Source organism: Clupea harengus, chromosome 11 (genome assembly GCF_900700415.2).
Source record: "Clupea harengus chromosome 11, Ch_v2.0.2, whole genome shotgun sequence".
Taxonomy (NCBI): Eukaryota; Metazoa; Chordata; class Actinopteri; order Clupeiformes; family Clupeidae; genus Clupea; species Clupea harengus.
In genome coordinates this window covers 23,097,929-23,111,611 of record NC_045162.1, presented here as the reverse complement: position 1 = coordinate 23,111,611, position 13,683 = coordinate 23,097,929, and the positions used below count along the sequence as shown (strand labels likewise).

The 13,683-nt window shown below is 42.8% G+C and overlaps 2 protein-coding genes across 3 annotated transcripts in view; both read left to right on the top strand.

Annotated features, from left to right (window-relative positions):
* The first annotated feature begins 893 nt into the window (after window positions 1-893).
* dbpb (D site albumin promoter binding protein b) lies at window positions 894-10,428 on the top strand. Of its 2 annotated transcripts, none has more exons than XM_012821673.3 (5): window positions 894-1,442; window positions 1,675-1,937; window positions 3,479-3,973; window positions 7,112-7,428; window positions 7,983-10,428. In XM_012821673.3, exons 2-5 carry the CDS (start codon window positions 1,745-1,747, stop codon window positions 8,196-8,198), a joined length of 1,221 nt encoding a protein of 406 aa, XP_012677127.2. In that variant the 5' UTR covers window positions 894-1,442; window positions 1,675-1,744; the 3' UTR covers window positions 8,199-10,428. The 2 variants fall into 2 exon arrangements, with proteins under 2 accessions (XP_012677127.2, XP_012677133.2); XM_012821679.3 differs by having other exon boundaries at window positions 895-1,442; window positions 7,112-7,383.
* Window positions 10,429-11,154: 726 nt separating this feature from the next.
* ntd5 (ntl-dependent gene 5) overlaps window positions 11,155-13,683 on the top strand; it is a 7,286-nt gene continuing 4,757 nt past the window's right edge. Inside the window, exons 1-2 of the mRNA XM_012821240.3 lie at window positions 11,155-11,573; window positions 12,436-12,573. Of these exons, the coding sequence (XP_012676694.3) occupies window positions 11,264-11,573; window positions 12,436-12,573 (448 nt within the window). The 5' untranslated portion in view covers window positions 11,155-11,263. The remainder of the gene's footprint in view (window positions 11,574-12,435; window positions 12,574-13,683) is intronic.

Sequence of the window (13,683 nt, the reverse complement as noted above, 5' to 3'; positions counted from 1 at the left end):
AGAGTGCAAGTTAAGGCCACGGGGGAGAAAAACTCTGGCTAAGCTCGGAAAATCTATTTCCTTTTTGACTATGGATTTCTAGTCGTGGGACAAGCAGTACAGGCACATGCGTTCAGTGGCCTTGCATCGATGTTCCAGTGCCTCTCGGTCTCACGCGGCTCTAGCATGGGGTAAGAAGAGGGCGGTGCGAACATTGCAGAAATCACCAATTGGCTGCTTAAGGGGCCGAGCCTGAATGAAACAGCAACCAATCGCTGCGATTTCAGCACCGGGCTTGCTGCTTCTCCGCGTGCGGTGGCCATGTGCAAGTGAGTGCTGCTCTTGTTTTTGAAAGGCAACCAACGTGTAGTACTCCTGTCGGCGTAGAACTGACACGCGCTCACGTTTTCTCCGGATTACCAGCGAGCTGAAAAGTGCGTCTGCTATGTTGGTCGACGTTTTGTTTTAGCCAGTTTACCGAACTTAATGCTGATGCAACTCAATACCTACTAAATGCAGTTGACTTTGTACTATGATAATAAAAACATGTATGCACTGTATTTTGCACCAAGAACTGAGATTTCTGGTGCACGATCAAGACTTGAGGTTCCAGATATGGTTCATTCCAGCAAATAAAAGCAAACAGCCAAGGCAGTGAAAATTGAACTGACATTTAAGATAATTGAGGTTTAATCTTCCCTATCTAGCATAGGTACACAAGAGTGGCTGTAGTTGGCTACCCTATATTGTGGCCTACTTTTATTGGATAATAATTGTTTATATTAGAGTACAGAGAGTGCTCATCATAAGCAGTCTATTGCATTTACTTGGGCACATCGCTGAGCGCATGTTTGACTCGAAGACTTTGTCATTAATATTAATCAGACAAAATCCTCCAGGCCGCCTTAACGCTGCTGTGACGTCACGTGTATTGCCCGTGTTCGTTCCAGCTGAGCGGAGTGCTCTCGGCGGCTAGAGCGCAAGCCGTGCCTCAACACTCAGAGAAAACTAAGGAGAGAGGGGGCCACAGAAAAAAACGACAGAGGGACTGTATGGGAAAAAAGAGAAAGCAAATATCAGCCAACCAATTGCACTGCGTCGCTGCAACCGCCTCGGTTACTCTTTGTTGTCATTTGTCATTTCTGCTGGACATAGTTTTCTTTCCTTTCCTACTCCACGGTCTTGCGTTAAATGTTGTTTTTCTAGTGCTTACATTTTCAAATATTTGAATAATTCACTGGCGCAGCGTTAATCTAATTCTGTATCCGACTTTGGCGCTGTCATTCGAGTTGGAAATGGACCACCTTTCTCAGTTTTTTTAAATTTCTGTTTGGAACTGGTGATCGGAATAATCCAACGCGGTCGGATAACTATTGGAATATATTCACGTCGTATGGAACTATCTCCACTATTTTTAACATGAAGAGTCAGTCTGGTGTCTGAAATCTTCATTCATCATAAAGGTAAATTTGGATTTATGTCCTGTCAATTCTAGTAGCATTATGGCACAAGCTAGCACTCTTTGCCTTGCAGATTTCTAACATCAATTTGAAAAATTGTCAGCCACTTTTACATTTGTGATATTAGTAGGCTACTTCATAATTGCTATACAGTTGTTATAATATGTGCTTTGCGGACTTATTTTGATCTGACAACAAGTGTCATGTGACTGATCGACTTCTGTTCATTGAGTAGTTCTGAACACGTCACTCATCTCGACTCGGCACCCTCAAGCGATCCCGGGAGATTACAACTCTAGACGGTGATGTCCAGGCCGATTTCGCAGCTTCTTCCTCCGGACCTTCACCACGCCGGAGCCAGTCCTCAGTTTGGAAATTCCAATCAGTCTTCATACCCTCTCAGTGGCGGCCACTTGAATCCTGCGGCCAACTTGAAGTCCCTCCTGCAGCTGCCAATGAAGGGTGACCAACAACGAAGCAAAGACACTGAAATGAAAGGTGAGAATATCTCCATCAACTCTGGTGACTTTAACTTCCACTCCACACTTTTGCCTTCCTTCTGGTATTTGGTCTGGAGTGTATCAATTGACCCTACACTTGTCTCCACGTCCCTTTTGGTTTTATTCATCACAGCAGCTTATAGAAAGTGATTGAGTTGCCCCTGATTTCAAATAGTTACAATCATAAAATCAAATTTTGCAATTTGCAATCAAAAGAGGCAAGCGGTCCAACAGTGGGTGGAGTTTGGGCAGAAGTACCATATGACAGCTGTGAGGTCCCTTGAGGCTCTCAGCCACTAGTTAAGCCTCTATCACACAGCACATGGCCTAGCCATACAACAAAACAGTTGAGAAGGGGATTTATGTAGTACGTTGTTGCTTACTAATGTGGTGTTCTTGTCACAAAGACCTCCTATAATGACGCTGCAGCCACTATGCAGTGTTTACACCCTCCCATCAACATTTAGAATCTCAGAAACAATTACAGTATGAATGGACACTATAATATTGAGTGTAACTGTATATCATCATGTATATGAGAGATGATGGGTTTGATTCAACTGAATGGAGTGGAATACATTTGGATGTAGCCTACTACAGGTAAGTGTTCTAGTAAAAAACAAATACAACAATAATAATAATAATAATAATAATAATAATAACGTATTTGAAGGTTATTATTATTTTGGTATTTATCTCCTAAGTATCCTATAAAATCAACATAAATTGCTCATGAGCTGCATATTCCTATTTAACTTTAGATTGGCTCAGTTGCCTTTGTGATTTCAATTGAGCCTGATTCTTCTGGCTTTGTCAGACTGTCTCTGTTACTTTGTAACTGACTCACCAAGGCCATCATACTGAGCAAGGACACCTTCTGCATCCATCCTCAGCCTTGTCTTTTTTTCCATGCAGTAGTTCCTGTAACAGTATTATTGACACCTATCAAAGTGTCATCACCATTAAAGCATTCTGTTTTGGGTTTTCTGTCAGCTGTAGTACAGAGATTTACTTAGGAAATAGAGGAAGCCAAAGAAACATGCTGAGGGATGTATGTGATTGGTCTTGAGCATCAAGGCAATTGTGGCACAGACATAATCAGTTTTTTTTGTCATTGGAATTGGAAGTGGACCTTGGTGGAAAGATTTGAAAGAGCAGGAATACTTTTTTGAAGAGTGTAGAGTCACCATTCTATGTGTGTTCATGTCGATAAATAATCACTCAAGTGAGTGTCCATTTTGTAGGAGTCAGAGTCAGGTGAGAAATTTGTGTGGGCATATACATATTCTCTTACACTGAAAAAGGGATAACTAAGGTGTTGTTTGGCATGTACTCAGAACATATTGGTCATGATTCAACAGGTCTTTCACTCTCTCTTACATCTAAAGAGTATTGGCTCTAAGGGTCATATCTGGCCCTTGTAGAACAGGGAACCTTAAATCCTCAACCATGAGTAAACTGTGACTTGAAAATGCAAATTTTTGCAGTGCCGTACTGAGTTCCTCACCCCCTCATCTCATTCTCTCATCCTCTCATCAGACAAAAAAACCATTCTGGATCTGGATGAGGACTCGACGGGCCGCCACTCCATGCGCAGTAGCAGCAGCAGCAGTGGAGGGAGCAGCAGCAGCAACAACAACAGCGGCGGCGAGGGCAACAACAGCAACAGCAGCAGCGGCAGCGGCAGCTTCTCCAACTCGACCTTCACGGGCCCGATGATGTGGGAGCGGACGCTACCCGTCGATGGCGGACTCTTCCAGCTGCAGTACATGGACCTGGAGGAGTTCCTGACCGAGAACGGCATGGGCCAAATGCACTCCACCTCCGGCTGCTCCAGCGCGGCACAGGTGCCCTCCCACAGCTCCCAGTCCGCCGTGCCCAACCAGAGCTCCCAGTGCCCCACCACCTCCCCGCTGCCCTGCTCTTCCGCCTCTTCTTCCTGCTCGTCCTCCTCGGCCTCCTCATCGCCCACGCTGATAGGGCTTGAAGTGCAGGCGCCACCAAACTTAATGGGAGTCCCTGACTGTTTGCACGGTGAGTTATTCCCCTGAAGTGATTTGGTGTGGTGCGTATTGATTGGTAATGTGAAGACCCTATTGTGTGGCAAACACAGAGGTTGGTGGTAGGTTTTTTAAACCAGTGGTGTATCGTGCAGATACCTTGCTGGATTTAAATTTCAGCCAAGTCCTGAGATAGTGCTGGAGAGCTGTGTTTTCACACATCACAAATCAAATACTTAGGGCAGTGGTACTGATCTCTACACAAGGTTCTCCATTCCATGGTCGAGAGTCTAAGAGAGAGACTGAGAGAAAGCCGGAGAAACTTCTTAGAGTTGCCAGGAACTCCTGGTCTGCTGGCTTCAGTTGTCGACTTAAGTAAATCAGTGGCTTGCTGCTTGGTGTTTCCACACTGGTCCACAGTCCCACAAACAACAAAACAACCACACCTTTATTTTTCGCTCCATTAGACTTGAAGAAGAGCCTAATAATTGTATTCCTTTCCAGCCTTGTCCGTCAGCAAATGACCATTTGGATTTTGATTCAGCACTTGTGTTGTCACAGTACTGACTGCAGTATCTGTTTTGAAGGTGCCAGGTAGCTGCACAGGGAAATGAACAGGCAAAGGGCAGCCTGGAGATAATCACTGGAGCTTTGTACACTGACGCTACCACCAGGACAGCCAGCTGCATTTGTATTTACTGTGCTTTCAAGCACAGGGCAAGGCTGTAAGCTTCAGTATTGCTAATGCCCAGAAGGCTTCCTCAGAACAGATGACAAAGTTATTGAACAGGCTCAGGGAGTGGATGAAGTGCTGCTGGTATGCATGCTTTGAAAAGGAGTTACTCCAAAGGTTTTGTTTGTAAGTGAAGTGACAGGGAGGGTAAAAGGAAGGCTTGGTGTACAGGCTGTGTGCTACAGAAGGGTCAATAAAAGACTGGGTTGGGTTTGTTGATCTGTATTTCAGGAATGTACAGTAAGTTGATGGCTGTATCTCTGTGACCTGTACCACAGGGAGTGTTCAGGAAAGCGAATGATAGAGAGAGAGAGAGAGAGAGAGAGAGAGAGAGAGAGAGAACGGGTGAGGGAGGGAGAATGAGCAGGCATGGAGAGTGTTTGTGTTCGCGTGTCTTTAAATCTCTTCCCCTCCTCACACGATTGGGCCACGTGCACGTGCGCCATCATGTGCTGAGGACAGGAGCACTGGAGCAGGAGGGAGGGAGGAGACACTGTGAGAGGAGGAGGGGCAAGAATGGGAGGGAGAGAGAGAGAGAGAGAGAGAAAAAAAGAGCTGGAAGGAAAGAGGAACAGCCATGGTGATTCTGAACTTCTGATTAAATGTTTGTTGACATTGCTGTAGCGATGGAAGGATATACACAGAAGTCAAATCACCTTCATCAGGAAACTCTAAATATTTGAAAGAACAGTTTGTTTATGTGTGTATATGCTTACAAGCGAGTATGACTGTGGCATATTTTCATGTACAGACTCCGTACATAATAGTTAATGTCTGTATGGCATTATGATTAGTGTTAATTTATCCTTTAAATACTGCTAAAAATAAAATAAAAAATGATTTACAATAAAAATATGTTCAGGGATACTGGGATGAATCTCCTTTTCTATCTCTTTCTCTCTCTCTCACACTCAAACACACGCGCGTGCACACACACACACACACACACACACACACACACACACACACACACACACACACACACACACACACACACACACACACACACACACACACACACACACACACACACACGCACCAGCTGCTGACGTGATTACTCATGCAGTTACTCAGCGAGCTTCACCTTCCTGCTGTTGTCTCTGGCCTGGCTTATGGTGTGCCGTGTGTCTGGAGGCCATGGGGCTCTGCACGTGCTCTCACCCCGCCTGAGTGAGTGAGTGAGACTCACAGCCAAGTCACGGGCGAGCACAGCATAAACCTCTCAGGGACACAACCTCCAACAGCAGCACTAGTTGTGTGTGAAGCCCTTCCATGGTGTCTGTGTGAGTTTGTGATATGCAAAATGTGTCAGAATATGTTTTAGGCAAAGGGGATCGTGTGTATATGTGTATGAGTGTGTTTTAGTTATGGGGAATGTAAAATATGGGTAGGAGCTGACCTTCTGATATATATTTTAGTTTTACACATAGGCCTACAATTCAGATTGAATATAGTTTTGGTTTGACTTTAACTGCTGTCACTGTAAGGGATGAGAGAACTGGTTTTTATTTACATGAAATATGCATACCTGTCAAGTTAACATGACTGAAATCCGTGAGGTCAGTAATTGAAATCCGTCACCCCACCGCCCACACACACACACACACACAAAAGACAACACGTGCAAGCGTATTGTTACATTTGCGCTTCATTTTGTTCGCCCCATACAGATAAGTTGTTCTGTCATGAAGGTGCTACCCGCTGTATATGTTGACTAGTATGACTCGAACTCAGCCACAGTGCTAACACGGCAGTCTCTCACTCGCACTGCGCAGCAGTCTATTGGACTTGTAATTATTATTCTATGCTATTGGGAGTGAATATCCGAGATAACAGATAAAACGTGAGACTTGACAGGTGTGAATGTACATTATGGGTATATACAAGATAGAACAATCAGTATCTCTCCTTTCACCTATAATGATAGCACTAGATCTGATACCATAAACTCATAGTGTGGAAATGCCGAGTAAATACTTTGCAGCCCATCTGAAGTATCAGCATCAGAGGTTAAGAGATATTGCCTTGCACACTGATACCATCTAGTGGACAGATTGGAAAATTGCACTACAAGGCTGATCATGGCTGATCATGAGACCACACTCGCAAGCGTCTCCTGTCAGCAAACTGGGTGCTTAGAAATTACAGTTGAATGAAACATAATTGTATTACAATGGTCTTGTTTTAGCCAGAAATTAAGTGCTGAATTGCTAGGATTTGAGTACTTTGTACCATTCAGATGTTGATGAAAACACTTTTGTAAGTTGCAAACCGATGGACCCAAACAGGATAATGACCTATGACATTTCTATGTCCTAATAAAAGCAGAAGTCTGTGTCATTTCACATATGTTTAGAATTCTGTGCACAATTGTGTGGTTTGATTTGACTCTAGACTGGGTGCAGTTGTAAGACCAGCTCCTTCTCTCCCCCTCTGCAGGAGGTCATACAGCTGCCTTGGACCCCAATCAGTCCCCCTCTCCTACCTCCTGTGCTCCAATGGACACTCCACCAGAAACCGACGGCGACAGCGAAATGGGCGATATGAGTGAAATGGGCAACTATGACACAGAGGCTTCTGACCTGGCATTGTCCACTGTCCCTGGCCAGGAATCGTTTGACCCACGGGGGCACCGTTTCAATGACGACGAGTTAAAGCCACAGCCCATGATCAAGAAGGCACGCAAGATGATGGTGCCAGAGGACCTGAAGGTTAGCACAGCAGCAGATCTGTCACATCTACAATGCAGAGAGAAAGTGAGATCTTAAAATTACTGGCCATCTGGCTTTACAATATGTGCACTGATAACGTTAGCTTTAGCAAATGCATGGCACATTAGGGTGGTACTATTCTATGTTATATTTATCATTCTCCTCATACTCGAACATTTTTTTCTGGTTTCTTATAGACATTTAAGTTAGTTACAAGCAAATAGCATATTTATGGGATCAATTATTTTTTTGATAAAAAATGTAAGATCTTAAGTTTATATTATAAATAATGAGGAGAGGATGTATGTGTGTTGGGCTGTAATTAAGGTCTCTCCATATGTGACTGTCAGATGTTGCTCTGAGGGCCCATCCAAGTGTTAATAATGCAGAGCCATATTTCATGCTGGAGCTCAGCCTCAGCGTGAGGCCCAGATTAGATCTGTCTGAGCACGGCCTGATTAGATGGTTTCCTCTAGAACCATTAGATGAGTTATTGTTTTCTTTCCTCTCAGTTTTTTTCCTCTTCATCAATGTTGTTTTCTTATCTTTCTTCTACTTCACTACCCACCCTTTGCCCCCCCCCCCTCCATCTCCAATAGGATGATAAGTATTGGTCCCGCCGCCATAAGAACAATGAGGCAGCCAAGCGCTCCCGTGATGCACGACGGTTGAAGGAGAACCAGATCTCCGTGCGCGCTTCCTTTCTGGAGCGCGAGAACGCTGCACTGCGACAGGAAGTGGCCGATATGCGCAAGGAGCTCGGCCGCTGCCGCAACCTCCTCAACAAGTACGAGAGTCGCCATGGGGATCAATGAGGACCCGGAGGAGGAGGATGAAGAGCAGCCATGAAGCTCTCTGAATGAATGTTCTAGAGGATGGGAGACAGAAAAGACACTGGTTGAACTGGGAGATGGAAAAATGGAGAAAGACTAGATGGAATAGACAAAGAATGCAGAAGATGTTCAGGGAGGGAGAGATGAGGAGAAATGAAGATAGTTTTTATCCGTGGAGAGAAGAGATCTAAAGAAAGATATGTTGAGAAACTAAACAGCAGGTGTATCTGTTTTTTTCTGCAGTGTGATTTTAGACTGTTGAGAAATGAATTTTGGTATTGGAGAGATCTGTATATTTTTATATGATAGATATAAAAGATAGGGGATGAAGCTAATTTTGGAAATAATTTTTGTATATTTGTATATTTTTGTATATTTTTATATTTGTTAGATGGAGAAAGATATGGATTTTTAAAGATCTGTGTATAATAGAATAATGGTATATTAGCAATGGTCAGCACTTAAGAGGAAGCACAGTCGTGTGACCTCAAAGAAGAGGTGGGGTCTGGAGTGGAACAGGAGGAACGTCATTACATCAGATGGGGAAAGACTGTAAAATATGAAACAGACACATTACTTTAAAATTGTATAGTTCCATTCATTTATTCTCAGAATCCCTAAAGTCTTTGTTATGTATCTCTGGATGAGCTTTTCATTTGCCTCAGTGGTAAGAAGGATAGAGGAAAGAGAAATACAGAGAGAGAGAGAGAGAGAGGTGAAGAAACAGACATAGCTGAACAGATACACCACAGCTGTTTTCATCTTTTGTTTCATCTTGTGGAGAAGATTACTCCCTTTTGTATGATGACTGTTGTCTTAGTTTCGTCTTTTTGGGGTATTTGTGGGGTCCCGGCGAAACAGATGAGTTTTACATATGATGAATGGGCGTATTGATGTTATTTAAGTCTCTCGTCTTTTCGGTTTCTCATTCTGTCTCCTTCAACCTCTCCCTCTCTTGCCCTTTCTGGAGTGTAATTCCAATCCAAGGTGTCAGAAGTAGTGAACTCTCTCTAGTCAGTACTGTATTCTCTTCTTTATTTGGTTGATGGGATCTAGAGGAGCATTGTGATCCTCTGAACATCACGTCCATCCTTAACTAGATTACACACACACAAACCCACTAGATACTCACAATTACCCTTGAGCAACATTCACCAGAATTTTACATTCACTAGTTTTGTTTGAATTAGTTTGGAAGGATTGTTGGCTATACGTAATACATTGCTCTCTCTATACCAAAATTAGCTGTCTTTGTGTGTTTCTAATATGCAGATATATTTTGTGAATTGGGACTTTGCTATCACAACAGTGAGTCTTTAATTAAGCCTATTTTATTTAAAAATGAAATCCAGAGTTTATTCTTCAGGGCAGCATCTTTACTATACACAAAAATGAACTTCAGGTGGACATGTTATGATATTGAAGCAAACTATCATCTACTTCGCTTGCAAATATGGTGTAAAAAAGATTTATAAATGTGATGGGTGGAATCTTCCATTTCAGTCTGTATGTGTTCATCTCCTCAATGACCAGTTTTTAAAGTAATTACTGTTACTATTAATTATTATTGTTAAACTTATAATCTGTTACTGTTATCACTTAAAATGATTGTTTTGCTCACTATCTCTTTCTTTGAAACTTTCCTGAAAAAAAGAGAGATTGCAGTTCCCCTACTGTCTCAGAGTTTTATGTCATATCCTGTTTATAACAGCAGCCCTTCACATACTTTTGCCAGTTCTGTGGAGACCCTCCGACAGAGTCTTCAGATACCCTTGTGGATTTGTCACCTCCGTGAAATGTGTTTGAGAATCACAGACTCTCTCAACCCTCCCGGACACAGCCTGGGTTCACCCTGGACTTCACCCTCTCCCTTGGGTGTGGAAATGGGTAGATGTATGCCTGGATATTGAGAACGAACTCTCATTAGACTGATAGTTTGCATCTATTCAAGCACACCACAATTTTTTTCTTTTTCATTTGTTGTTTGCAGCCTATGTTCCAATCAGTGGCGCTATGCTATCCCAACTGGATTGTGGGTAATGTTGTCCCTGTTTTCCCCCTCCGAATGTGGATGATTATGTACATCTCTAATTGTGTCTCTTATCTGAACTGCAACTACTGAACTGCATCAGTGGCGACCACTGTTCCTAGCCAAGGAGTGTTGTAGTCAGAATGTCAGAGAACACAAAATAAAAGAAATGTTCTTACTCAACTGACTGACTGAGTGTGGGTGTTCTTCATGTGTGCAACTATTCAGAGGATGCGCTGTTAGGGCACTCTCCTCAGTGCATTGGGTGTTCACAAGCCCTTGAGGTACACATTTTCAAAAAGTAACTATGCTATTTTTATTCAGGGCCTCCTCTCTAGAAACAGATGAAAATTTGACCAAAGATGTTTGCTGCGATTTTGTTTCAGAGAAGCAATACAGAATTTGAGCATAGTATACTAGAGTTAGTGTATCTATTAATTTGACCTTCTGTGATAGCTAAAGATGGCACACATTTATTGTAAATGAAGGAGAAGGAGAGGTAGGGAAATGAGATGGATAAGGGGCTGAATGAATCATACTGGATTCAAACCTATATGCTAACATAGTCCTATACTAGTATACTGGATTCAAACCTATATGCTAACATAGTCCTATACTAATATACTGGATTCAAACCTATATGCTAACTTATGCTAACATAGTCCTATACTAGTATACCACTAAAAGAGGGGGTTGTGTTGGTCACATGATGTTCTTTTAATACTGACGAAAACAGCATTTTAGTATCTGATGGCAGATAGTTCACCACTGTGTTGATCTTGATTTAATTGGTGACTAAAGATATACAAGCACTGTATCTTTGTCACCAGTGTTACTTGAGGAAGTGTTATAAGAGATAGAAAGGTACAGATTTGGGTAAAACATTTGTACTTTTTGTTTGCATAGATGGATGCCCCATTGTGCTCTAGGTTGCTTTTAAAGATTGTGGCAATTGTGTGATAGTTTGTGTTTGTTTGATGCTGTTTGTTGCGTGGTCTTCTGTGTTTGTGTTTGTTTGATGCTGTTTGTTGCGTGGGCGGCTGTGTTTGTTCAGGCCCATGTATCGCCTACCGAGAAACGGGTGAAAGGTCTTTTTTTTGTCAGTGGAATTTTACTCAACATTGGAAACAGTCAATACAAACCAGATGTGTGTTCCTCAGACGTACCCTCCTTTCCCTCCCTCTTGTTCCCCCCGACTCAATATCCTCCACTTCTCCCCTGCTCCCTCTTTCATAACCTCTCCGGTGACCAGTGTCTAGAGATGGAGCGCTCTCTTCTCCTGCTCGCCCTGTGGGCTCTTGCCAGCATCCCAGCTTTTCTGCTCGCAGGTGAGTTTCAAACCACAGCCTTTCAGGTGCCGTAGGATTTCAATGTGCATTTTATATGTTAAATCCATCTGTGTCTTTCCATACATCTGTGCATATGATATCCCCTGTGTAATTGTGTAGGGTGTGTGTGTGTGTGTGTGTGGCGTAGGGTGTGGTGAACTCATTACGGATAGTTGAACTATGCTTGCATTCTGGTATTGTTTCTACAATGGAGTCACATGATTTGTCAGATAATGATATAAAATCTGTGACAGTGCATTTGTTTATATTAAGGCGCGTGTGTGTAATTCAGATATATATTTCCTCTGTGGGAGGGTTCCATGCATTTTCCAAATTTGAACATATGCAATACCAATTATGTTATTTAGTTGTAGTTAGTAACACACACACACACACACACACACACACACACACACACACAAGTGCATATACCCACCTATTTGGGAGCTGACCTAAATGTGTTGAATATTTCAATGGGTATTCAGCCTTGATTCCTGCAGTCTGTCAGCATGGGATCACATGTGTTCCAGTGCTCCCACCCACTCTGTGCAGATCTGTGTGTTCCCTTTTCAAAGAACATAGCTTTTCCCACGCGGGGCCTCAGAGGGCATACTATAGCAATCATACACTAACCATTCTCCCACCCAATTACCTTTGATTGGAGCTGCTCGTAATGGGATCCTGATGTTCCTACCACAGCAGACCCTTTAGCTTATGTTGCTTAATGGGTTTTTGATTTATTGGTTGGGTTTTAAGTAGACATTTCCCCCCTGGTTTCTGGGTTTGTGAGGGCTTTAACAAGAAAGAATGTAGGAAGAAAGATGAAGGTATTATCACCACAATCTGTGTACTTCTGTCCTAGCGGAGGAGTGTCCAGAGAGGATTCTGGGTAATGAGAGGATGCGCACCTGTCCAAGAAACTGCAAACAAGACAAAGACTGTGGCGCTAAGCGCCAGTGCCTGTGTGACGGTCAATGTGGACTCAGCTGTGTGGTGCCAAGTAAGATGCCAATACTCAATAAGTTCTCCTACAAACGTTACCAGACAGGTGGCCCAATGATCCATATGGTAGTATTGTTACCAGATACAGTGCTACTGACCTATCCTAACTCACTGACTGATAGCAACAAATGCTAAATATGCTGCACTTCCCATATATTTTGTATAATTCAATGTGCAATGAAGCTAATTAGCTGATAGGGAGAAAATATATTTTTCTACTTTGTACATCAGTATCTTAGTGAATTTCTAAATAAAGCACACCATCGAGTACATTCATAACACACATATCAATGTGCGAGATCTGATTTGATGTCATAGTCACCAAATGGATTGGCCAAACGGCAACTGTGAAATAAAGCTAAAGCTTTTTCGGGGCACAGTGTAGTGGAGGCAGGCCCACAGCAAACATCACATGCAAACACTAAACACATGTGTGACACTGATGACACTTTACCTCTGACATCCCACCCTGTCCATCTGGCCGTTGTCACAGAAACCTGTGATTCACCCCCCATTGGGGTTGCCGGTATGTTTTCAGCTTAGACACAGATGTTGATATCAGCAATCCCAGTGTAAATCATGTATAATTGAGGTTGTGCAGGATTTTGATATCCATGATTGTAAAACCATCCGCTCACAAATTTGCGAGGCGTGTGGGTGGAGGGCTTAAAATAAATCAAAATGCCTAAAGGGAGAGAGGATGGTAGGATAAAGTCAGATATTCTGCTGCAGCCAGGCTGAAATGTAATCAAAGGGACGCGAACATACTACCTGCAATATTGATTAACTGAATTAGTGCTTTTAAAATCTGCAGGTGTGCAAAGCTCACACCTGTAAGAGAACTGGCCTTTCTACCACTTCTCTGGTGCTGACCTCTCTGGTGCTAACTGGAGATGTCAATACGTTATTAAGGATGCTCAAGGCTCCTCGGTTGATGAAAACATTAGATTTCAAGTTTGTCAAATAGTTTCTTTAAAACAATTCGCTATACAGTGAAGGTAAACTGTGACACCTGAATATATAACTACTTCTAGAGAAGGGAATGTCAAAACAAGTTCCAATATGAAACGTACAGAATTATTTAGCCTCCTCCAGCAAATGTCAATTT